This window comes from Pogona vitticeps, chromosome 12 (genome assembly GCF_051106095.1).
Source record: "Pogona vitticeps strain Pit_001003342236 chromosome 12, PviZW2.1, whole genome shotgun sequence".
Classification (NCBI taxonomy): Eukaryota; Metazoa; Chordata; class Lepidosauria; order Squamata; family Agamidae; genus Pogona; species Pogona vitticeps.
In genome coordinates, this window is record NC_135794.1 from 12,816,271 (window position 1) to 12,843,245 (window position 26,975).

Sequence of the window (26,975 nt, forward strand, 5' to 3'; positions counted from 1 at the left end):
GGACGACAGAGGATGAGATGGTTGGACAGTGTCATTGAAGCCACCAACATGAATTTGGCCCAACTCCGGGAGGCAGTGGAATACAGGAGGGCCTGGCGTGCTCTGGTCCATGGGGTCACGAAGAGTCGGACACGACTAAATGACTAAACAACAACAACAACAGCAGCAGTTTAACCACTGTGCCACGAGGCTCTTACAGCAACACAGTAAGGCTCCCTTCGAGCCTTTAGCTGCAACTGATCTTGAGCTAGTTGCCTTCAAAACAGCTTTCCTCTTTGCTATCACATCTGCTCAATGAGCCAGTGATTTAGCAGCTTTACGAGGGGGTGCTGAAAAATATTGAGCCTTTCCCAGAAAAAATTGAGCTAGGAAACTATAAAATACAGAGTGTATTGGCCAAATTGTCTGTATTCAATGGTGCAAGAATCGACTACCTATGATTTTAACTTATCTTTCATGTTCAGGTCGAAAGTGAACATGGCAGCACCTCCAGAAAAGTTCAGTGTGGAAGTACATAAGACCATAACCAAGTTCCTGTTTCTCCAAGGGAAAGGTGCAAAGCAGATCCATGATGAAATGTCACAAACTATCATGCGAAAGGCCAGACTGGAGGAATCCCAAGCAGGAATTAAGATTGCGCGAAGAAGAAATATCAACAACCTCAGATGTGCACATGATATCACTCTGATGGCAGAAAGTGAGGAGGAACTAAAGAACCGTGTAATGAGGGTGAAAGAGGAGAGCGCAAAAAATGGTCTGAGGCTCAACATAAAAAAAAACTAAGATCATGGCCACTGGTCCCATCACCTCCTGGCAAATAGAAGGAGAAGAGATGGAGATAGTGTCAGATTTTACTTTCTTGGGCTCCATGATCACTGCAGATGGTGACAGCAGCCATGAAATTAAAAGACGCCTGCTTCTTGGGGGGAAAGCGATGACAAACCTCGACAGCATCTTAAAAAGCAGAGACATCACCTTGCCAACAAAAGTCCTCATAGTCAAAGCTATAGTTTTTCCTGTAGTGATGTACGGAAGTGAGAGCTGGACCATAAAGAAGGCTGACCACCGAAGAATTGATGCTTTTGAATTGTGGTGCTGGAGGAGGCTCTTGAGAGTCCCCTGGACTGCATGGAGATCAAACCTATCTGTTCTGAAGGAAATCAACCCTGAGTGCTCACTGGAAGGACAGATCCCGAAGCTGAGGATCCAATACTTTGGCCATCTCATGAGAAGAGAAGACTCCCTGGAAAAGACCCTGATGTTGGGAAAGTGTGAAGGCAGGAGAAGGGGACGACAGAGGATAAGATGGTTGGACAGTGTCATCAAAGCTACCAACATGAATTTGACCCAACTCCGGGAGGCAGTGGAAGACAGGAGGGCCTGGTGTGCTCTGGTCCATGGGGTCACGAAGAGTCGGATATGACTAAACAACAACAACAACAACAACAACAGTGGGTGACAGTGGCTCTTCATATGCAACAGTTAAATGTTGGGTTGTCAATTTTGAAGCTGGCCATTTCGGTGTTGAAAGTGAGAAACCCAGTAGAAGGCCTGATTCTGTCTCTGTACCTTCAAATGTGAAAGCTATCCATGACATGATCATGGAGGGCCACCGAATATCAGCCAAAAGTATTGCTATATATCTGGCAATATCCCGTGAGAAAGCTGGTGCCATTATCCACGATTTGGAAATGAGAAAGCTGGCAGCAAAGTGGATCCCCAAACTTTTGACAACCAAATAAAAGAGGAAAGATGTGGAGTCATCGGTGGCTGTTTTAGAACACTTTGCAAGAAATGTGTCAGATTTCCTGGGCAAACCTGTAACTGGTGATGAGACATAGCTCTACTGTTATGATCCTGAGACAAAGGAACAGTCTAAGGAGTGGAGGCACAGTGGTTTCCCCAGGCCAAAGAAGTTCCGAGTGCAAAGGTCCGTGCAGAAGCAAATGGTAACAGTTTTTTGGGATAAGAAGGGAGTTCTGCTGGTGGACTACTTCCAACAGGGTTCTCCCATCAATGCAAAATATTACTGTGCTTTATTGACGAAGTTGAGGCAAAACATCAAGGAAAAACGTTGAGGAAAGCTCTTCAAAAGTGTCATCCTGTTGCATGACAGCGCCTTGTGTGACGTTTGCCCCTTTGTGGCCCGTTTGTCACCCCAGAACAGAGCAAATGAAAGCAAACCAAACACCTTATCACACACTGCCACCAGTTGATTCACTAAATCAACACATAGGAAAGTTGAAGGTCCATTCATCACTGTCTTTTGAATAAAACAGGTTTATTGATTACAGATGTTTCATTAATAATTCATAAGTATTTTCTTCAGGTTCATCAATCATCTATCTCAATTTTCTTTCTCTCAGATCCAGACTGTAAACTAAACTCCTCCTCTCTGGCTCTGCCTTTTAACATCTCCAGTGGCCCCACTTCTCAACCACATCAGCATAAAACATGAATAATGCATGACCTATTTAACATAAGGGTGAACACCACACCTCGTCACACATTGCAGATGAAACAATGGCAAAACTGACCTCCTTAGGCTTTCAAGTGATGCCTTATCCACCCTATTCTACTGACCCGGCTCTTTCTGACTATTATCTGTTTCCCAAACTCAAAAAACATCTAAAGCAGGCCTGTCCAACCCGCGGCCCCCGGGCCGCATGCGGCCCAGCTCAGGTCGTAATGCGGCCCAGTGCGAATTTTTATTTTTTAAGAAATATCGCGCTGCCCTATAATGCAGTGCTGGGTTCTAATCCCTTCTTTCCCAGCCCTTCCCCGTCTAGTGCCAAAGCGGAGGCTTCCTGTAAAACGGACTCCCGCCCCACCTTGCCCCAGAGACACATGGCTCGGGTCGATCGCGTCCTGACCCACGGTGGAACATGGCCCAGATCCCCGCCGCTGCTGCCCTTCCAGCGCCCAGGCGGCTCAACCAGCTTCAGGTCTCCCTCTCTGCCCCGCCCCCTTACATCCCGCCACGGCAGCGGCTATCCCGGCACTTCTCCTCCCATCCCAGAGGGAGGAGGGGCTGCCTCCGGATCCTTGTTTCCTCCTTCGCGCTCTAGCGGCCGCCAACCAGCCACCCAGTCCCGCCTCTTCTCTCCGCAGACGCTTCTTTCCTTCTTTTGTTCCCTCCCTCCGCTCTCCTCCTCTTCCCACGAACGAGCCCTCCCTCCTGCGTTCCCGGCCCCCTGCAGTTGTGTGTGCGATGGTTGGGCATCCCCCAACGCCTTCTCCCATTCACTGCCCCCAATGCAGTTTTGGCGAGTAATCTCGAAAGAGGGGGCGCCCCAGAAGGCGGATCTTTCTGGCGCGTGCATGTGTGTGTGATGGTGTCCCTCGGGAAGAAAAGAGCTCAAAGCTCCTATCATCCCCGTAACACAGGCTTGGACCTTCAGGTAGCTGCTGGGCGGGTGTGCGTTTGTATGCAAGTCGATTTGCCCTTTCCAGAAGCCAGTGCCAGCCGCTTTCTCCTCACTCCCATCTGTCTGTGCCACGTTCTGCCCTGTTAAGCTCCATTTTCATATGTATCTTTTCTAAGTTCGCTGTCACTTCCGATCAAACTGGTTTGCAGGCTCGCCCAGTTTTCCTTTCGCTCCCATCCCTGTCCGAGTCAATCACACGCAGACATACACACATGCAACACATACCAGTTCCTTTGCTCCCCCCTCGGACAAGACAATTGTTCCCCTCCCATCATCCTCGTCTTTTAGTCTACTACGAAGTAATGGTTAGCCCTGTGGTCCAAACAAAATAAAATGCAAAAATAAGCAATAGTTTCGTCGTTTAGTCGTGTCCGACTCTTCGTGACCCCATGGACCAGAGCACGCCAGGCCCTCCTATCTTCCACTGCCTCCCAGAGTTGTGTCAAATTCATGTTGGTCGCTTCGATGACCCTGTCCATCCATCTCATCCTCTGTCGTCCCCTTCTCCTCTTGCCATCACACTTTCCCAACATCAGGGTCTTTTCCAGGGACTCTTCTCTTCTCATGAGATAATAATAATAATAATAATAATAATAATAATAATAATAATAATAATAATAATAATAATAATAATAATAATAATAATAATAATATAATTTATTGTCATTGTAAGTATATACACAGTATATCATACAACGAAATTCACAGACACCCAGAGACCAGACACATGCACACACATAACATTCCCCAAACACTCCCCACCCACTAGAAATCCCCCACTAAAAATACAAACATCTACACCTCAGGCCAAGTAACACAGTCCAACTAATTATTCACTACTGGTGGTCTTTAAGCTCATTATTAATTGCAATTATAGCTCTAGGATAAAACTATTTAGAAAACGTGTGGTCCGAGTCTTAATTGTTCTATATCTTCTGCCAGATGGTAACAGTTCAAAAAAGTTATAAGCAGGATGGGAAGAGTCTCTCAGGATGCTGTGTGACTTCCTCAGACAGCGGGATGTGAAGATGTCATCCAGGGTTGGTAGCTGGAGCCCGATGATATTCTGGGCAATTTTAATGGTTCTCTGTAGAGCTTTTTTGTCCGCTACAGAGCTACTCCCAAACCATGCCAGAATGCCATAAGTTAGGACACTCTCAATGGTGCTACGGTAGTAGGACAGAAGTAAATGCTGTGATAAATTTAACTTCCCGAGCATTCTCAGGAAATACAGCCTCTTCTGTGCCTTCTTTATTAGCATGTTGGCATTTATAGTCCATGAGAGGTCCTCTGAGATGTAAGTGCCCAGAAATTTAAAACTACCAACTCTCTCCACTTCCTCACCGTTTATGTACAGTGGTAAATGTACATTTCTCTTCCTCCTAAAATCAATTATGAGTTCTTTAGTTTTTTTGATGTTAAGTGTGAGATGATTTTCTTTACACCATAGTATCAATCTTTGTACTTCCTTTCTATAAGCAGACTCATTGTTCTTATTTATGAGTCCCACCACTGTTGTATCATCCGCAAATTTAATAATTGCATTGGTGTTATATAGTGGGGTGCAATCATGTGTGTACAGGGAATAGAGGAAGGGACTTAGCACGCAGCCCTGGGGAGCTCCTGTACTTAGTACCAGGGTAGAAGAATGGTGGGATCCCATCCTTACTGACTGTGGCCTATCTGTCAGAAAATCCTTTATCCACATGCAGATCTCCTGAGGTAATCCCAGGTTGATCATTTTTAAAAACAACCTATTTGGTAGAATGGTGTTAAAAGCAGAGCTATAATCCACAAACAACAGCCTCGCATAAGTTCCCTGTTGTTCTAAGTGGCTCAATACAGTATGGAGTACGATGGACACAGCATCATCAGTAGATCTATTTCTCCTGTATGCAAATTGCCATGGATCCAAAGAAGGTGGAAGACTAGCCTTAATGTAATCCAGCACCAATCTCTCAAAACATTTCATAATAACAGATGTTAAAGCTACTGGTCTATAATCATTGGGAGATACCACAGCTGACTGCTTCGGGACTGGCACTATAATAGATGTCTTCAGGCAAGTGGGGACAGAACACTGCAACAAGGATAGATTGAAAATATCTGTAAAAACTCCAGCTAATTCTGCAGCACAGCCCCTAACAACTCGTCCCATGATTCCATCTGGTCCAGCTGCCTTTCGAATATTAATATTCTGGAAAGCGCGTCTCACATCTGAAATCTGCAGTACTAGTGGTTGTCTGTCGATGGTAGATTCTAGTGATGTATTATGGACAGTAGGTGCTGGAATAATGGTTGTTCCTGTTTCCACCTCAAAACGGCTGAAAAATTGATTTAACTGCTCAGCCAAAAAATCACTGCTGCTACACAGACTGTTTTTGTTACTCTGAGCAGTGATTTGTCGTAGGCCGTGCCACACTCGGCGAGTGTCAGAACTTTCAAGGTGTTGTTCAATTCTCTGGCTGTACATAGCTTTGGCATCCCTAATGCCCCTTTTCAGTTTAGCTCTGGCCTCTCTATACTGTAGATCATCACCAGAATGAAAAGCAGCATTTCTGGCTTTTAATAAAAGGCGCAGTTCTCTATTTAGCCAAGGCTTGTTGTTAGAAAACACTCGTACTTGTCTTGTAGTAGCAATAACATCGATGCAGCTTTTGATATAAAACAGTACTGTCGAGGCATAAGTATCAACATTGTCCTCCTCAAACAGTGTCCAATCAGTGCTCCTAAAGCAATCTTGAAGTTGCTCAGTTGCATCCACTGGCCACACTTGTATTTCTCTAATTGATGGTCTGATTCTTTTAACTAGGGGTCTGTACGATGGAATCAAAAAAAGAGATATATGATCTGACTGTCCCAAGCTAGGCAATGGCTTCGTCTTATATCCATGCATGATGTTACAATATACCTGATCCAAGGTATTTTCCCCTCTAGTGGGACAGTCCACATACTGATAAAAGTTAGGGAGGACGGTCTTTAAATTGGCTTGATTGAAATCACCTGCTACCACCAGCACTCCATCTGGGTAGTCCTGCTGCTGTTTGCTGATAGCAGTTAACAAACAACTCAAAGCTGTGGTTGTGTTAGCATCAGGAGGTATATATATTGCTGTTATTATAACAACATTAAACTCACGAGGCAGGTAAAAGGGGCGGCATTTCACTGCCAAATACTCCAAATCAGGAGAACAGTGAATGTCCATTATTTTAACATCTGTGCTCCAATTATCGTTTGTGTAAACACAAACCCCTCCACCTCTGCTCTTCCCAGATTCAATAGACCTGTCTGCTCGATGTACTCTGCGTCCTTGTAGTTCAATTACCTCCCCTGGGATGGAAGAATCAAGCCATGTCTCTGTAAAGATCATAACGCAACAGTCTCGAATATTTTTCTGTAGGGAGATAGTAAGTTCCAACTCCTCAATCTTGTTGGGTAGAGATCTAACATTTGAGACAAAAAGACTTGGCAATGCAGGCTTGTGAGGATTTTTGCCTAACCTCACTCGTAGACCAGCCCTGCATCCTCTTTTCTGCTTGCGTTTTCTCCATGTTCTTTTCTTCCTGACAGGGAGAGCAGGGGGAGTAACCCCCCGATATGCAGGCCGTCTTAAAAGCTCAGCTGGGATGTTGTAAGTTGAGACCCTTGATTCAAAGTTGCAACAGTCTCTGCCAATAGATAATAATTCTTGTCGACTGTAAGTTACTTGTGCCTGAGCACGTAGAGTCCATAATATGTAGAGTCCATAAGATGGCCAAAGGATTGGAGCCTCAGCTTCAGGATCTGTCCTTCCAGTGAGCACTCAGGGTTGATTTCCTTCAGAATGGATAGATTTGTTCTCCTTCCAGTCCAGGGGACTCTCAAGAGCCTCCTCCAGCACCACAGTTCAAAAGCATCAATTCTTCAGCAGTCAGCTTTCTGTCCAGCAATCACTTCTATACATCACTACTGGAAAAACTATAGCTTTGACTATTGGGACTTTTGTTGGCAAGGTGATATCTCTGCTTTTTAAGATGCTGTCAAGGTTTGTCATCACTTTCCTCCCAAGAAGCAGGCGTCTTTTAATTTCGTGGCTGCTGTCTCCATCTGCAGTGATTATGCAGCCCAAGAAAGTAAAATCTGTCACTGCCTCCATATCTTCCCCTTCTATTTGCCAGGAGGTGATGGGACCAGTGGCCATGATCTTTGTTTTTTTGATGTTGAGCTTCAGACCGGTTTTTGGGCTCTCCTCTTTCACCCTCATTACAAGGTTCTTTAATTCCTCCTCACTTTCTGCCATCAGAGTGGTATCAATCAATCAATCAATCAATCAGACCTTTATTGGCATAGACAAGACAACGTATAAAAGGAAAGTTAAAAGAGGAGTACAGTTTGCTGGTCTTTGTTACACAGGATTGTAACATAGTGTAGAAAGGATGCTACACTCGCAGATACATCCTGTAAAGAGTCACTCAACATAAAATAAACTTTGTCGGCTTCAGAGAGGCCTGATTTGTTTTTTAAAATTGGTTCTAAAAGTTGGATACGAGGGGCAGTATACTTGGGACACCCTAATAGGATATGGGAAATTGAATCGATACAGTTTTGTTTGTAGGCTTTGTTCATGCAGAGTGGTATCATCTGCATATATGAGGTTGTTGATATTTCTTCCATCTATCTTAATTCCGGTTTCAGATTCCTCCAGTCCAGCCTTCCGCATGATGTATTCTGCATATAAGTTAAATAAGCCGGGGGACAATATACAGCCTTGTCGTACTCCTTTCCCAATTTTGAACCAATCAGTTGTTCCATATCCAGTTCTAACTGTGGCTTCGTGTCCCACATATGGATTTCTCAGGAGGTAGATAAGGTGATCAGGCATTCCCATTTCTTTAAGGACTTGCCATAGTTTGCTGTGGTCCACACAGTCAAAGGCTTTTGCATAGTCAATGAAGCAGGCGATAGTTTAGAGACCACTAAAAACTCATCATACAATTCATAAACTTTCAGAGATTTGTAACATGATGGTAAAATAGATGCAGCATGACACGTTGCTAAAACTGTAACCAGTGAAGCAATTTGATGAGAGACCACAGTCTTTCCCACCAACAGGGCAGCCAGAGGACAGTAACAGCAGTTTCAATTATGGCTAAAAATATTGCAAATTCTAATATTCATTTCGATTGTTCAGATTGGGTGATATTGGAGCCCAGCAACATTCCGTGGCACCACATGTTCCCAAACCTGATACACATTTAATATTTTATTTCTGGTCTTCAGAAGAGAGGAGTTTGTTCACACACATTTCTAAACCCAAACGATCCACCACCACACACCAAACAGGGGTATTGGCACCACCAGGAAATTCCAATGTGTGTAGAAAAACAACAGAATGTCAGAGGAGAAAAAGATGAGAAAGGAAATATCCCTCCTCAAACAAAATAAGGAGCACACATGAAGAGATGGGTGGTGGAACTGAGCAACCTCGAATAAGTCATGGCTGGCTATTTGGAACCCTTCACTTTCCAACCTTACTTTTCAAAGATGAAGCACACAATGAATAAAACTAGAACCAAAATCTCTGATGAGCACCTTGAGCACTCACTGAGAATTGCAACAAGTTCCATCAAAGCAAATATGGATGCATTGGTGGCTGAGAAACAATGTCAAACATCTCACTAACTTCATTTCCAAATAAGTTTAATATGTTAACTATGTTTTCTATGGTTTTTTTTTTTGATGATCAGGTATTGTTACTGTTATTTTATTTTATGTGCGGCCCAAACCAAATTTTCATCTTCTAATGTGGCCCAGGGAAGGTGAAAGGTTGGACACCCCTGATCTAAAGGGAGAATGATTTGGGAGTGTTCTGGAGGCAACTAATGCTGCAAATGAATGGTTACACTAGCAGTCGGAAGAATTTTATTTGCAGGAACTTAAGAAGCTGCAGGACAGATGTCACAAGTGCATTGACTTCCTGGGGGGATATGTAGAATAGTGTGGCAGTTAGAGCTTCCTAGCTCAATTTTTTCTGGGAAAGGCTCAATAATTATCAGCACCCCCTCATACGATATGACTATCCTTATTTACATTTTTCCCCAGACAAGGTAAAGTTATCTGTTGATATTTCTTTCCTCCCCAAAGTTGTATCAATTTCATCTCTCCCAACCGCTGGTCCTTCCTTCTTTCTTCCTATCACCATCTTCAGCTCAAGAAAGAATCCTCCATATGTTGGATGTTAGAAGGGCCCTTGCCTTTTACCTTCAGAGCACTCACCTTGCTTTTTTATCAGTCACCAACCACCTACCAAGTGTCGTCAGGTGACTTCTCAGACTATGTCTCAGTGGGTTGCGTCAATCATTTACCTCACATATCAGCTTGCTCGAAAGCCAGTTCACCTTCACTCTACCAGGGCAGTGGCAGCTTCCACAGCATTCCTTCATGGCGTACCTCTTCCAGACATCTGCGCTTCTGGAACATGGGCACAGCCATCCACTTTTATCTAGCACAATAGACTTGATCTCCGGTAGAAGTCTGATACAGCCTTTGGACATGCTGTTCTAGCCTCTACCTTGGCGTGACACCCTGCTTCTGGGTAAGACAGCTTACTAGTCACCCAGGGTGTGATTCACAGGGGCCACGAAGAAGAATGACAGGTTGTCCACCTATAATTGTAGTTCTTTGAGTGGACCTCTGTGATTCACACATCCTGCCCGACCTCCCCATGCTGTTTAAAAATGAAGTGGTTGACACAACTGAAGGGAGAGTCTTGGTGCCATGATACGGGGTGTGTGTCTTATTTTAATGTGTTTTTTTGCTACCACAGAAGCTCTAGAATCTTCCAACGAGGCTCCGCGCAGGTGCGGATTACCCAGGGTGTGAATCACAGAGGTCCACTCAAAGAACTGCAATTATAGATGGGTAACCTGTTGTTTTGTCACATATTGTACAGATTGCATACACTCTGAAATTGACAAAGGAAAGCTTTAACTAGCAGTAATATATTGCTGCTTCTGATTTCATCTTAGTTGTATATGTGAAGTTTCACAATAGGTTTTCAGTTACTGAAGTACACAACAGACTGTTCTTTGCCATTAACAGATTCATGTGTAATAAACCTCAGTGAGCTTTACTGGATTCACTATTCAGTTTTAACTTTTCTCTCAAAAGCACACTTTTATTACATCCTTACATCCCTATAGTGCTGAGAACTGATGCCCTGGCTGAGCAAACATTTTAACTTGGGATGTATTCAAAACATAGCCCTAAGAAAATACATGACCTATGGAAGGAGCTTCTTCCAATTCTCTTGAAATCGCTAACTTTAAGTGCTGGGGCACACTCAACTTTACCTCTGAGCATCTAGAGACCTTTTTCTGCTCTGTAGTATTCCAGCTTACCTTTTTTTTCATCAAGAGAAATTATTCCAATATATTTGGAATTTATCCAGAATTTACTGGATTGATAGCTGCAGATTGACAGGGTTGAGTGATGAACTGGTTTGAATTGCTCATGCTGAGTTTTGATCTCTCCAGAACAGGGACAATTATATCCGCTCCTGCAAGCTTCTCCTCTGGGTGGGGAGGCCAGCACACTCACCATATGGGACTTGGCCTCTCCAACCCCAAGGATCAAGGATGAACTGACCTCCTCTGCCCCTGCTTGTTATGCCTTGGCCATTAGCCCAGATGCCAAAGTCTGCATCTCCTGTTGCAGTGATGGGAACATTGCAGTTTGGGATCGCCACAATCAAACACTGGTAAGGTGAGTTTCTCCAGAATTTGGACTGCTGGTGTAGGAAGATGGTTAGGTTAAAAAAAATTCTCCCCCTAGTGGTACATATTAACTGGTTTTGTATTAGTTCCTATAGGAACGAATGCTTCGACTTACAACCGGCGCCTCTACATACAAACAAAACAGCCAGAATGGATTAATCGGATTTCAATGCATTTCAATGGGAATTGCTGATTTGACTTACAAACGTCTTCTGGGATGGAGTAAGTTTGTAAGTTCAGGGACCACTGTATGAGGCAAAAAGATGTGACCGTAAAATTAACAGAAGCTAGGAGTATTATTCCTGCTTTTCCTTCAATTCATCCTCTGCTGTTCCAGTCCTAAGTAAGAATACATTTGGTTTTATTGGCTACTCATGCAACTGGATAATTCCTCCCTTACACTCTATACATAAATTTTTATTCACGGCTGTTATTAATAGTGCCATTGCTTTTAAGCCCTTGGAAATAAGAGTTTCTTCTCTGGGCCTTGATGGAAGATGTTACATTCTCCTTTCTTTTAACTTTGATTTTCATTTCAGGCAATTTCAAGGTCACACAGATGATGCTGGCTGCATAGATATATCCCACGATGGTACCAAACTCTGGACCGGTGGCTTAGACAACACACTGCACTCCTGGGACCTTAGGGAAGGAAGACAGCTTCAGCAGCAGGATTTCACCTCCCAGGTTAAAAACTACCCTAGAGTTGCTTGAGTATTGTTTCTGAAGGCACCATACCTTCTGAGATTTTAAAGCCGGAATAAAGAACACATTTGGAAAATGCTGATGAGCACAGGGAAACATACCAAAGTCCACTGGCATGTTTCGTCTGATAGTTTACAGTTAGGCAAGCACTAGTCTAAACTTCTAAAGCACGAGTATCATGTTAGGCAAGAGAGATAACTGAAGGAATTAGGATTAATAGTGGGATGTTGCAGGACTGGCCACAGTTCTATTAATATCTGCTGTGGAGTAAATTATGGAACATTTCTTGTGCTTAGGGAAGATTAAGAGGGGCAATTCTGCATGAGTCATGTAAACAAGCTGAAAAATCTGCTATCAGATTATTCACTTTGATGTGGCACAGAAGCAAAGAAAAAGAAGCAGCTCCCCTCCACATCCCTTTTTATGTCTATTGGTGGGAGTTAGCTTCAAGCACCACTTACATGGTAAGGACCTGGATACCAATTGTAACGTGGCTGAGCCACTCTGAGGTCACCTCCTACTCAGGCCTCTCAGAATGCCCACCATGCCACTAAACACTCCTGCTGCCACGAACCTTTCCTTTAAATAAAAAGGACAAGGGTTTCTTTCAAAAATAAAACTTGATTTATTGGTTACAAAAATAAAATATGAGAATCACAGAAAGATAATCACTTTGTAAATCACTTTCTTATTTTAAATCAACCACATAGACATTCCCTCACTGACACTCAGGCATGCAGGCCTCTTTCTCTCACACACCAGATCTCTCCAGATCTCACTCTTGTGATGAGATGGGTTTTTGAGTTAAAATCTTTTAAAGGCATATGGGTTTTGTAATTAAGAAATAAGCCAGAGAGGTTCCATCTTGTTTCTTTGTATAAAGTGTCTTTGCTATGCTGACAAGTGTTTTCCAGGCGAGCCGAGAGAATGTTATTCTGAAGGCCTGAGAAAGGACTCTGTGTGATTAGATAGATGGGAATTGTTGTGACTCTTTGATAAACCACAGAAAACCCAAATAACATCTGGTGCGTATGAGAAAGAATTCATGTGATGTAACAGGACTGTTTGCCTAGTAACGAACTCTGATTGGATGACATCGTGGGAAGGTGCATTAAGCCCTTGCCAGTTACTCTAGAAAAAGGAACTTTTTGCCTATGGACATTGTCTTTCCAAGACCGACCTTTCAGTGATTCGTGACCTACACTTCAGCCATTTGGGACTTACCCTGATGTCTTTAGAGAGAGTTTGGTGGCCTACCTACATGGACTGGTTTCTATGATTTGCTGGATTACTTTTGGACTTATGGGATTTTCTCTAAGGACTGTGCAGGGACTATTTTCTATGGACTGTTCTATGGAATATTCTTAATGGACTTCTTTTCTTGGAATACTCCATATGGACTATGCCCTTGTAATTTTGTAAGGACTATGGTATATTCACTGGATTTTTCTTTTCTAAGGACTATGGGACTTATAATGGATTTTTACTTTTGTTTAGGGATTTTTATTCTATAGTATCACTGAGGACTATAGCCTTGTTATGACCTACATGGATTATTTTTGTGTTTTGTAAGATTTTTGAACTCTTTTATATTTTTCATGTTTTCTTTGCCTCACTACATCTTTGTAACTAAACAGCACAATGCTAGTTTATTTGTTTTGGTTTAATTTGGCTCTGATACTTAGTAACATGCTTTTTCTTTAATAAAATAAAGATTATAAAACTCATTTGGTTTCCTGAACAGTACACTTGTCATAGGGTCATCTGAGAGTGCTGCCTCGGCCTAGCTTACTTAGAGTCCTGTCAGTGGTGCAAGTTAAGTCCAAGGACTACAAAGCCCACTTGACCTTTTCACAATAATATCTGAGAGTACCAGGGTGTTCTTATGTGGGCAGACCTGCGAGAAGGAGTGTTGTATCATGGCTAGCTGAATTAGGACTCTTCAGCCCATTTTAGCATGTGCAAACTCCTGATTGCTCTCTGTCCAAGCTTACACGCGTGTTTTCGAACCCGTGTTTGCTTACATGGTGGCAGCTGCGCGATGAACCATGTGCTGGGTTTTGTAGTACCTCAGGATGACCAATTTTTGTTCTATCTGGCAGCTTGAGTGACTCTGATCCACAAGCTAAGTTTTGATTGCAGTGGGACACTGAGGCTTCAAGGAGCTAGGTGCTTCCCTGGGTGTAAACAGTAACTTCCTAGGAAACGCTGTTTGCCAGCAATTAGATCTAAAGGCTGTGGTGAGAGGTGTTAAATCTTCAGGCTGTGGTAATGTGTGTTAGAATCTGGGGTGCTCTTTTAAGAAAGAGATTCCCAGTGGGACAAGCAAACTGTTAGGAAACAATTGGATTTAATCAGTAGGCATGTGCAGGTTGTTACAACGTTGTAGTGAAGAAATTCCAAGATGCATGTCCTTTATTTTTGGAGTGCTTGCACCCAAGTTGAGCAGGTCATTTCACAATCTTAGGATTGCATAAATGACTCTGACTACCTTGTTCTGGAACTTGCATCCAGGTTTTTTGTTTTTGTTTTGGCCTAAGCGTACTCCTATAATCTTAGGATTTGCCGGAGCACCTGGCCGTGTTCCAGACTAGCTCTGGGTCTCCCCACTACGATCTTAGGATCTGTCAGGAGTACCTAGTTGCATCTGGCTTAGCCTAGAGTCATGCCCTATGATCTTAGAGGTATCTATCTGCACCCAGTTCAGTCATTGATCATCTCTGTAACTTTAGGGTTCACAGAGTGATCACAGTTTTTCTTTTCTCTTCCTTTTGGATTTTTTCAGTATTCTGGTTTGGCAGCTGTCTGTCTTCTCACAGACCTTAGGGTCACATAGTGACAGCAGTTGGTCAAAAGTGCAGAGGAGATTTTTAGATTTTCCTTTCTATTATTAGAGTTTTGTTTGCTGACCTAGCCAAGGCTAGATTGCCAGCAGAAGATGGAGGAGAAAAACCAGTCTAAAACCGTGGATATAATCTTGGAAGTGGCTTCAGGATTTTTCGAGCAAGCCAAGCAGAAAATTAGGAAAAGAGATTTCCTGATACGTGAGCTTTATCAGGAAAACATCCTTTTAAAACGTTTTCTTAGCACAGAACCTGGCTTGATGCAAAAGTTTTTCCAAGCTCAGCAGGGTTCCTTTGGGGATTACTGCAATGAGACGCTCCAAACAATTGGGAGCGATCCTGAGATGCAAGATGCTTGTGTGGAAAGAGTTAACGAGGCCCAGTGGAATGCTAAGGAGCATTCCAGAGAAGACAGCGATTCATCGCCCGTCCAAACAGAGGATTCACAGGCCCTGGAGCCGCGCGCAGAGGAAGGAATGCAGGAGAAAGTTCCCCGAGAAGCTGTGTCCTTGAGGAAATTAACATCGGACGACGCAAGGGAAAACTGCAGTGCTCCAGAGAATTGCAGTGCATTGGAATTCAGCTCAGCACCAACCTCAGCTCTTCTTCAGAGCACAGGACAGGTGAGAAGTTCTGAAATAATTCGGGAGGAGACTATGGGTTTGCTAGAAGAAGGAGAGCAAGGGATTTTCCAAAGTAATAAAGCAATTGCTGGGACTGAGAGCTTAGAAGCAACAGTAGTTCATGGGGGAGTGAAATACCGGGATGATGAAATAGAGACTCAGCTTAATTCTTCGCTAGGACTTGTGTCAGCAGATTTTGATGCATGTCAGATCTCAAACAACCCCCTTTCTCTCAGCCCAGAGAGAACAGTGAAATCAGATACTGTGAAGTTGGAGGGCGTTCCTTGGTCTTCCTGGCAACTTTGCAGGGAGGAAATGCTCCATAAGGGGGAACTAATTAGGACAGGACAGAACACATCAAAGCAGACCGAAAAAGATAAAGTACCTTTACCAGAGACGTTGAGTAATGTTACAGGAGGAGTTATTTGTACAGAGACCTTGCAGCATGAACTTTCACATTGTTTCAGTAGTACAAGTGAATATGGGACTGTAAACTTGATTAAAGATCGAAAGCTGCATTTGAACCTGTCAGATTGTGAGACTGTTTCTAACACAACCAATGAAGGGGGAAGCGCTAACTTTTTGGGATTACAAAGTACTGATGTTTCTCCAGAGACTGAAATCATATCTGGAAGCTTTGGCCCAGTACCACAGTTAATCTTCTCAGAAAGATCTTTAGAGAGAAAAACAGAGGTTTGGGACGATTCTTATTTTCAACAGCCTATTTTCCAAGGAAGTGGTGAGAATGCTGATACTGTTTCTGGGGCTATGCAGAGTACTACCGAGGGAACTTTGATGCAACAGCGGCCTCTTGTGACTAAACCTGATAGCACAGCTAATTCAGTGATACATGTGTCCAGGGGTGTGGCATTTCTGGACCAAGGCGTGGAAGGCATTGATCAATTCAACCCAGGGCAGATATTGGAGTCTGTGTTAGCTAATCCTAAAGTGGAATTAGATTTTAGCCAGTTAAATGAGTTCACGAAGACTGAATCAATCCCTACAATCAATGTTGAGATGTTGGTAGAAATTGTTGCAAACGCTGAATATATTTCTGTGATTGGAATAAAAGGAGGGCTTTATCAGATTTTAATTAAAGAGGAACATTGCCCTTATACATCATTTACTTGCCCTCAGGGAATTTACCAACTCAGAAAACTAGCACCTGGAATGGAAAATACCTATGTTACTTTTCAGAAATTGGTTGATGAATTGTTTGGTGATTTATATTATGTGATTGGCTATGTAGGCAACTTTGTAATTTGCAGCCCTGATCCAATTCAAGCAGACCAAAATGCTTTGACATTCTTAGAGAAGCAGAGACATCAAAGCCCAAGATTAATGCAGAGGTATTTCAGATTGCAAAAATATGATGTTAAACATCTACTTGGAAAGGAGGCTTTAATTCCCCACTGCTTATCTCGGATGTTTAGTGCAGATGCAAGGGGAGAAAATGGCTAGAATTGATAAAGCTCTGATGTTTAATTTTCTTGGTATTCTGTATGACTATGTTCCTGAGCATACATAGAGTGTTTTCACTATTATTACTTCATATCAGTATATTGGTTTGTCAAGTTATTATGATGTTAAACCTTGTTTCACTATTTTACTGTTTGATGACTAGAGTATTATCTGAGCATATGCAGAGTGTATAAGTATAAGTATACTAACTTGTTTGTTCTTCTGTTTTTCAGACTAGTAGAAGTGCCTAATGCAATTTTCTTTCATGTATGGTAAATACTGTAATTATAATAGTTCTCATGTATCAATTGTTTTGCTATTTTAGAATCATATTTGAAATGTATGACTTTATGCTCATGTTAATATCTTTCTCTATTTTGTTAATGCTTCATTATGACATCTCATCTTATTCAGTTATCAAAATTAAAACTTAAATTGTTTAGGAATTTTGTTAATCTTCAGGGGGCTTGTGATGAGATGGGTTTTTGAGTTAAAATCTTTTAAAGGCATATGGGTTTTGTAATTAAGAAATAAGCCAGAGAGGTTCCATCTTGTTTCTTTGTATAAAGTGTCTTTGCTATGCTGACAAGTGTTTTCCAGGCGAGCCGAGAGAATGTTATTCTGAAGGCCTGAGAAAGGACTCTGTGTGATTAGATAGATGGGAATTGTTGTGACTCTTTGATAAACCACAGAAAACCCAAATAACATCTGGTGCGTGTGAGAAAGAATTCATGTGATGTAACAGGACTGTTTGCCTAGTAACGAACTCTGATTGGATGACATCGTGGGAAGGTGCATTAAGCCCTTGCCAGTTACTCTAGAAAAAGGAACTTTTTGCCTATGGACATTGTCTTTCCAAGACCGACCTTTCAGTGATTCGTGACCTACACTTCAGCCATTTGGGACTTACCCTGATGTCTTTAGAGAGAGTTTGGTGGCCTACCTACATGGACTGGTTTCTATGATTTGCTGGATTACTTTTGGACTTATGGGATTTTCTCTAAGGACTGTGCAGGGACTATTTTCTATGGACTGTTCTATGGAATATTCTTAATGGACTTCTTTTCTTGGAATACTCCATATGGACTATGCCCTTGTAATTTTGTAAGGACTATGGTATATTCACTGGATTTTTCTTTTCTAAGGACTATGGGACTTATAATGGATTTTTACTTTTGTTTAGGGATTTTTATTCTATAGTATCACTGAGGACTATAGCCTTGTTATGACCTACATGGATTATTTTTGTGTTTTGTAAGATTTTTGAACTCTTTTATATTTTTCATGTTTTCTTTGCCTCACTACATCTTTGTAACTAAACAGCACAATGCTAGTTTATTTGTTTTGGTTTAATTTGGCTCTGATACTTAGTAACATGCTTTTTCTTTAATAAAATAAAGATTATAAAACTCATTTGGTTTCCTGAACAGTACACTTGTCATAGGGTCATCTGAGAGTGCTGCCTCGGCCTAGCTTACTTAGAGTCCTGTCAGTGGTGCAAGTTAAGTCCAAGGACTACAAAGCCCACTTGACCTTTTCACAATAATATCTGAGAGTACCAGGGTGTTCTTATGTGGGCAGACCTGCGAGAAGGAGTGTTGTATCATGGCTAGCTGAATTAGGACTCTTCAGCCCATTTTAGCATGTGCAAACTCCTGATTGCTCTCTGTCCAAGCTTACACGCGTGTTTTCGAACCCGTGTTTGCTTACAACTCTCTCACTCAATCAATCTCCCTACACACTCTTCCACCCCCCTTTTTATACCAGCTCCTCTCCTTCAGTTCCACCCTCCGTCACACCATTGGCTGATGATTCACTGCCCAGCTGTGATGGACAGGTGAGGTGATGGCTACCTGTTACACCAATGCTGATTTATTTTATTGTTTTGTTTATTTAAAACATGTATACAAGGCCTTTCTCCTCAGGAGGATCCAAGGTGGCTGCATTCTAAGTAGTCCAGTGCAGCAGGAATTCAGACCATCCAAACAATTCCATTTAGTGGGATTATGAAGATTTTCAATAGTTGTTTAATGCTGTTGTGCTTTGCTATGCCAATATTGCCATCATACACAGCCAGCAGATTACCAGGAAGACTCTTCTAGAATGCAGGCAAGTCTGGAGACTTCCTTTCTCCATTCAGTTTCCAGAAGAGTTTCCTACTTTCAGTTGGGCTATGCTAGAATCATCCACCAGGAAAACTAACTCCTTGCTACTGGAGAAAAAACATCAGTTGACCTTCAATCCTGTAGGTCCCCTGGGGTAGAACTGTATTTCTCTTCCTGCTATTTGTACTATTTTTCTATTTATGCAACAGTGTCATTTTAAACTTATCTCTCTCTCTCTCTGCAGTTGCTCATTTCTAAGTGGAGGTGGGGAATGGAGACCTTGCAAGCTGCTTTCTGAAAATGCCTCATTTTGATTCCACTTCCTTTTTTAAAAAATAGATATTTTCCCTGGGTTACTGCCCAACAGGCAAATGGCTTGCTGTGGGCATGGGGAGCAACAATGTAGAGGTATTGCACCACACTAAACCTGATAAATACCAGCTTCACCTTCATGAGAGCTGTGTGCTGTCGCTGAAGTTTGCCTATTGTGGTAAGTTGCTAGGAGTGTTAAATAGAACCTGGTTGGTACTTGCTTGGGGAGAATCCATTATAGGTTGGTAATTAAATCAATTCATGGCAAGTCCTGCCCTCACCCCATGGCATCTCCACAGTGTGAAAACTTCTAAGGAGCAGGGCTTGAGAGAGTTCCTCCTCTCTCTTAGAGATAATGCCAGTCATGAAGAGGAGTGGTTTAGATATTCTGACACTGTCAGGCAGCTGCTGAATAATACTACTTTCACAATGTAAATTTATAGTATCCTGTACAAATATACTGTAGCTCCCCATGTGAAGATGAGAATGCCTATTTGTGCCTAAATCTTTTTCCAGAAAGATCCTGGATGAAATTAGGAGGAGTAATAGAATATCCCAAAAAGCTCTGATCAAGCGGAACTGCTCTTATATTGTTTCTGGGGACTATCATTCTTGCATTGACACAGGTTTAATAATATTTAGGGCTTTGAACATTCTTTGAGTTTCCTATACAGTAGAACAGTATTAGCTTCTGTCACTATTCTGGACATATTTTCAGTTACAAGAAACTCCTGCTTTATGCCTCTAGGGAAGTGGTTTGTGAGCACTGGGAAAGATAACCTTCTCAATGCCTGGAGGACTCCCTATGGAGCAAGTATATTCCAGGTAAGAGCCCTCTTTTTGTCTTGTACTCCAATTCCATGCAGTGAAAAGTTCTCAGCAGTTCATGTCTTAGATTCATGTGCAAAAGAAAACCCACTTGTACTTCATGTGCATTTGTCATAAGTTGTCTGTGTGGCAGTGCCCCCACCCCCCTCACCAGCACCAGAATGGTCTCTATAGGATGCCCTTGCTTGCTACCACTCACAAAGTGATACTACACAAGCGAAAATTCCAGAAGCAGACTGCTTTTCTCATCAATTAACCACTTCTTACACAAATGCAAAGCAATTGTCAGGGCTGTTTTTCAACAAGTGTGAATGGCAGTGAGTAGAAGAGGGTATCTTATAGAGTTTAAATATGCTGCATACAATTTCAATCAGAAATTTCTCTCATATAAAATTACCCAGTGGTAGAGGATTCCAGAAGATTAGCATGTGATCCATACTATGGTTACTGGGAGAAGACGGAAGCAAGAACAGCTTCAATGTGGCTGTAATATCTCTGTACAAAAATATTGTGAATGGCTTTTTGGTCTTAATGAAATAGTGAAGCAAAGGTGTGAGAAGGTACAACACATGCATTGGAGAATCATACACATCTTTTAACTTCACAGTTAAAATAATGTTGCCATGCCTGCTCCACCAAATTCAGACTGGAAAGCTATATTCCAGTTTCCAAACCCTTTCTTTGAGTTAGGCAAGCTGAGGAAGGAAAACTATGTTTAACCAAAAGCTCTACGGACATGTGCGCATATATTCCAAAATATGTCCCTTTGCTTTTTGAAATTAAAAAAAGGAAGAGGTTGGAGTGAGCAAAGAATGTTACTGGAAACCAAGGTCAAAATTATCCATATGAAGAAAGAGAGGGACAAAAATCATTTTATATGTGATGTTGGTACGGATACTAAAGACAGCCAGAGAAGTAGGAAAGTGTACTCAATGTCAAGCCTGAACTCATGCAAAAATGAGTAACTTGAGCCTATTCTACTAACATACAATGAAAATACAGAAATGACCAGAATAGACTACATTGCTTAGAAAATAACCAAGAGACAAACAGGAATATCTAATATGAGATGAATTGACAGTAAAGGAAACCACAGTTATTAGTTTGGAAGATCTGAGCAGAGGTTAATGGAAAATACAGTTTTACTAGGGATGGAAGAAGAGAGAACAACCTAACTTGAGATGTTGTTGGTTTTTAAGATCTGAGCAGGGCTGTAATGATAGGACATTTTGGAAATTAGTAACTCACGCCTGTCCACCCTCGCATATAATAATCCCGATCCCTAATAAGATCTGAGAGAAATGAGCTTGTGAATATTATTCTCTAGTTTTAAAAATACCTTTTGAAACATTTTCACAATTAGGAGTTAAATATTTAAATATTTTCACAGTAAGGAGTTAAATATTTTCTTTCACAATTATTGAATGGGGTTCTGAGTGGCAGGAATGTTCACTTTTATGCTGGCAATTTATAAGAAACACACAACTTTTCTGCTTTAAAATTGCTACTTTCAAAATGTTTATTAGAGATGAATAGCTGAATTCCTTCCAAATTTAAAATAAAAGTGGCTTGGGCTGACCATTCCCTTTCAAGGTATGCAGATTTGGTCTTTTCAGTGTATTTGATCTGTTTTAAATCTACCTAGTTCAATGTCACTTTCTTCAGCACGGGAGGGTAAAACAATATTTTTTATTTTTTAAAAAATCATAACTCAAAAACCCTTTGCCTAAACGTCCCCAGATTTGGCACAGAGTGAAGGCAGATGTTCTGCTACATCTGAGCCAATTGTAATGCTGATCGGAGATCCAGTTCATAGTTATAATTTTTTGTTTGGACACCCTTTTTTTAGTTGGCTTACGGAATACGGAATCCTGCTGCCAGCTCTCTATATTGGTGCCCTCCTGTTCACTAATACTGAGAGAAGAGTCCCAGTTTCCTCATCTTCTGACAAGCGCTAGAAGTGATAAAGCCTACAAGACTGCGAAAGTGGTGGCTGGTGTGGAACCTTCACAATAGCAATAGGCAGCTTGCTTAACTACCATATTTTTCCATGTATAAGATGATTTTTTAATTAAAATAGAGTAAAAATTGAGGGCCGTCTTATACACGGAAGTAAGGGGGATCAAAGGGCTGCACAATCACAGCCCTTTGATCATGCAGCCCTTTCATGGCTGCTTTGCCCAAAGTAGGAACGTAAACAACCCCATTTTTCTTATTTGGAGTTGGAAAAGTGGGGGTCGTCATACATCAGTCCTCTTATGCACAGAAAAATATGGTAATGCTCTTCCAGGTTTCTATTACATGATCATTTTAGAACTGCAGTCTCTTATAGCATTGATATATTTTACTAGACATGCTTGAATTGCTCGTATTAATAAAAATAATATTAGATTTTGTTTTCATTATATCCCTCAAGTCCAAAGAATCTTCCTCCGTTTTAAGCTGTGACATCTCAGCAGATGACGAACACATTGTAACAGGCTCTGGTGACAAGAAGGCCACGGTCTATGAGGTGATCTATTGAGCCTTCTATAGGGTTATTACACTCCACATGACTTGACAAAGCAACACCAAGACTTCGGCATACGGACACAACATGGAGATTAGCTGTCTATTCCAAAAATGCTTTCTGTGGAGCTACACAACCTGGGTGGATCCTCACAATTTTGAAACAACAGATTTGGTCCAGCCGATCAACTATAAAGAATTTTCTAAAGTTTTTTTGGAAGCCTTCTTTCCTCTATAACCTAGTTTTTCATGTCTTGGTCCCCATGCCTGTAAGAGAAACATGGATTTGCTTTTAGCTGAAAGCTTTGCTCTTATAACCTCCACAAGACTAGTGGGGAATGTAAATAATGGCTCAGTTTTGATAAGGTGAGGAACTCTTGTATGCACTGTGTCAGCTCTGTATTTTGCTTTGGTCTGCTGTAACTGTATTCCACTTGTGTTTGGGTTTTGTTCCAGTGGTGGTTATTTTCCTCTCAATTTCTCCAACTTCTTTTAAAGGTATTTTGCAACTCATTCCCAGCTTGAACAAAGCTGTCCTCTAAGGAGCTGTTTCTACATTTGTACATGTATAGGACTGGATATTAGCTGGTGATGACAACATCAGTCAAATACCTGCATTTGTCTATGAAGTTTCCTTCAAGCACTTTTTTCAAGTATATTTGGAGCAAGTATAGAACCTGTATTCAAAAAGGATTTTTGTTATGCCCATCACAACCTTCTGATTTAAAAACTGAGGATGGCTTTTCAAGAAGGCAACACTTAAACAATAAGCTCAGGGAGCCAAGTAAAAATGAATAGCATCTTTAGTTGTGAATTTTTTAATTCTAGTGAAAGCAAAGTAATAGGACGTAACATTTAAATACAAGTTCTTGGTTTGCTTGTTTTTTAAAGTTTACTGACATGGTTTCTATAAGATGGGGCCAGGACAATTTATAGTACGGCAGTGAGAAAAAGACCCATCTTCTCACATTTTGTACTGAATAAGTAAATAAAATTTAAACACAGGAAATCAACATATTTGTGTAGGAGAAAATATTGCCCTGTAATGTAGCATAATGGAAAATAATGTTTATATCATATTTTACTGATTATTTTTTAATTTTTAATTTTGATCTGGTTAAAAAAAGTAACTGCAGCTAAAAGCTAAAAAAACACACACTTCGTTTTATTAAAGGTCATGCCATTACATAAAATATCTTGGAGTAAAGAATCTATTTACTGTCTGTTTTCTGATTTGATGTTTTGAAATTTATTGATTATTTCATTCAGAGTCATATGGAAAAGAAATCCCATGAAGTGGTAGTAATGAAAAAAAACTAATTATGTGTTCTGATACTAATTGCCACTGGAGTCTATACTTTTATGTTTTATCATGTTTTAATGGAATTTTATTACCCTAAACAAAAATTATATGTATCTGTTTTATACTGATTTGGTTTTACTGGTCTTTGACCGTAATAAAGTATACCTATACTGCTTGTATTGATGATGGAACAGCAGGCTGTGACTGGTTAAAATATCTTCTACTCTGGATTGTACTGTTGCTTCAGGAAGGTGGAGCAAGGAGGGAGTTTGCTATCTTTCTAGTGTTTCTGAAATTCTACTGTGAGAATATATGTCAGTAGATATTTTCTGCCTCTGCACCCAAGTTTGCTTTCTTAGTTGATGTGATTTGCATGGGTTAATGATCCCTGATCATACTGACTGGGACCCATCTAAACTGTACCAATGTGTCTCATCTGAGGATTTTTGTAAGACAATAAGTTCCTGGAAGTTTAAATGCACATGCAGTTGCTATCACCTGTACGCTACTGGGTTTAGTGGCAGTACCCTAAGAATACATGGTTCTGTTATAGAAAAAAATGGCCAAGGTAAATTGTGACCCTTGCTTCTCCTTGGTTTTGAAATCAAGGACTACAGGTTCATAATTATAAAATTCTATATGAGTTCCAATCTCCAGTTGTATCTCACAGTTACAATAAATGGGGTTGGATGGGCTGTCTTCCTCTCAAGAATCAACAAGTAATGGCAAAATTATATCACAATAGAAAATTCTTCTCTTCATTTTCCACTTTTACATTCATAATTGGGGGAAGCATTTGTTTTTTAATGTAGCACAAGGTGATCTTACATGTTCTTAGCCTTTATGAGCAAACTAGCTCATTAATTACAAAAAAAATTGAATGTGTTTAGGATGTGTACTCTCCTATTTCAGAATTTCAAATGAAAGGAGGTTATTTTACAGGCTTGTAAAATGAGGAGGGTAAAGAACCATTAGTCCTGACATTTATTTATTTATTTATTTATTTATTTATTTATTTATTTATTTATTTATTTATTTATTTATTTATTTATTTATTTATTTATTTATTCATTCATTCATTCATTCATTCATTCATTCATTCATTCATTCATTTATTTATTTATTTATTTATTTATTTATTTATTTATTTATTTATTTATTTATTTATTTATTTATTTATTTATATCCTGCCTATCTGATTGATGGACCACTCTAGGCGGCTTACAACAAGGATAAAACAATAGCTAATACAACTTATATAAAAACATATTCGACAGTTAGATCGAACGCAAGGAGGGAAAAAAGAGAGGAATCAGAAATTGGCTGGGGGGGAAGGCCTGCCGGAACAGCAATGTTTTTAGTTGTTTTTTGAAAATACCCAGCGAGGGAGCCGCGCGAATATCAGGAGGAAGGTTGTTCCAGAGGCGAGGAGCCACCGCTGAGAAGGCCCGATTTCTTGTCTTTTCCTTCCGGGCTTCCCTCGGCGTTAGGCTCCTCAGCCTCACCTCCTGGCTCGCACGAGTGATACGGGTAGATCTTGGTGGCAGAAGGCGTTCCACCAAATATCGAGGCCCTAAACCATCTGTGTGGTGTGGGAAAATGGGAAAATTCTGAGCTTTCTTGTTCCTCTATGGCTCTAGTCATAGAGATACAAGAAATACAAGAGATACATGGCCCATGTATTTGTTCAACATATGTGTGAGAGGGAGCATATCTCCAACTCTTCACCCACATTTCCCAACCATACTTGCAACAGGAGAGCGGAAATGGCAGTGCAGCAGGCTCTCTGTTGGCTTCATCCTACTCTGGAATATGATTAGCAACTGCATTATTATTATTGTCATTGTCATTGTCATTGTCATTGTCATTGTCATTGTCATTGTCATTGTCATTGTCATTATTATTATTATTATTATTATTATTATTATTATTATTATTATTATTATTATTATTATTATTATTATTATTATTATTATTATTATATTGTTGTTGTTGTTGTTGTTGTTGCTGTTGCTGTTGTTATTGTTATTGTTATTAAACATTTATAGCCCTCCCATCTAGTCAAATAGACTGGGCGGGTAACAACATGACACATAACACTTTACAGTTTAAAATGACAACATATTACTAAAAAACACAATAATCCAAGATGGAAGAGACACAAGAACAAAAATTCAGACAGTGGATGGAGGGAAGGCTTGCTTGGAAAACCAGGTTTTCAATTGGCATTTGAAGATGCCTAGGGAAGGGGCCATGCGAATCTCAGGAGGAAGATTGTTCCAGAGCCGAGGAGCCACTGCCGAGAAGGCCCCTTTGTTGGAATCTGGCTCCAACAATCTGTAGTGATGGGAGAGATCTCTGAAAGGTTCCGGAGGGAGAGACCTCTGAAATAAGGAGACTGCAGTCGAATTAACCATTTCAAAGCGTGCTCAGGATCATCGGCTGAAGTTGCTGTTCAAATGGCTCTCTGATCACTGTTCTGTGATAACAGCTCTCTGTGATAACGGCTCCCCCAATGATGCCTGGCACCTCCTTTTATTCTCTTACAGGTTACATAACATTAACTGTCAGGTTTACATGAGCCAATAGGGCGTTCTGCCCAGTAACACACCATATTACATCACATGAGGACATCAGCATGGTTCATACAACATGGACATTAACATGACAAGAAATACATTTATATGTTTAGCTATGGTGTACATTCCCACATCCCCTCCATTTTTGTTTATTTAAATGTTGCCAAATGTAAACACTAACAGATTTAGAATTCATTATCATAAGAGTACAAAGCATGGCACCTAACTTGATATAATTGTTTCGCAGAGACAGTTTTGGACGATTTCTTGCAACACTGTATACACATAGTGAGAAAGGATGGAATGCACTGCACAAAACAACAAACGATAACCAATATTGCAATAATGATAACCAAATACATTAATAAAGAGTGAACCCAGCCAAAACCTAGAAGCCATGACCATAGAGATTCCCACCAGGATAGCTCAGAGGGGGTGTCCCTTAGATGGTCCATGACTTCTTGCAACCGTAGGACAGATTGTTCAATAACTCCCGATTTATTTATATAAAAGCAACAAGAAGTAT

General features: G+C 40.9%; 1 protein-coding gene across 1 annotated transcript; it reads left to right on the plus strand.

The window, feature by feature from the left end:
- On the plus strand, window positions 1–25,337 carry LOC110089859 (transducin-like enhancer protein 3). Its single transcript, XM_078380870.1, has 3 exons — window positions 1–19,409; window positions 19,980–20,056; window positions 22,476–25,337. Exons 1-3 carry the CDS (start codon window positions 19,307–19,309, stop codon window positions 22,581–22,583), a joined length of 288 nt encoding a protein of 95 aa, XP_078236996.1. The 5' UTR covers window positions 1–19,306; the 3' UTR covers window positions 22,584–25,337.
- The last annotated feature ends 1,638 nt before the right edge of the window (window positions 25,338–26,975 follow it).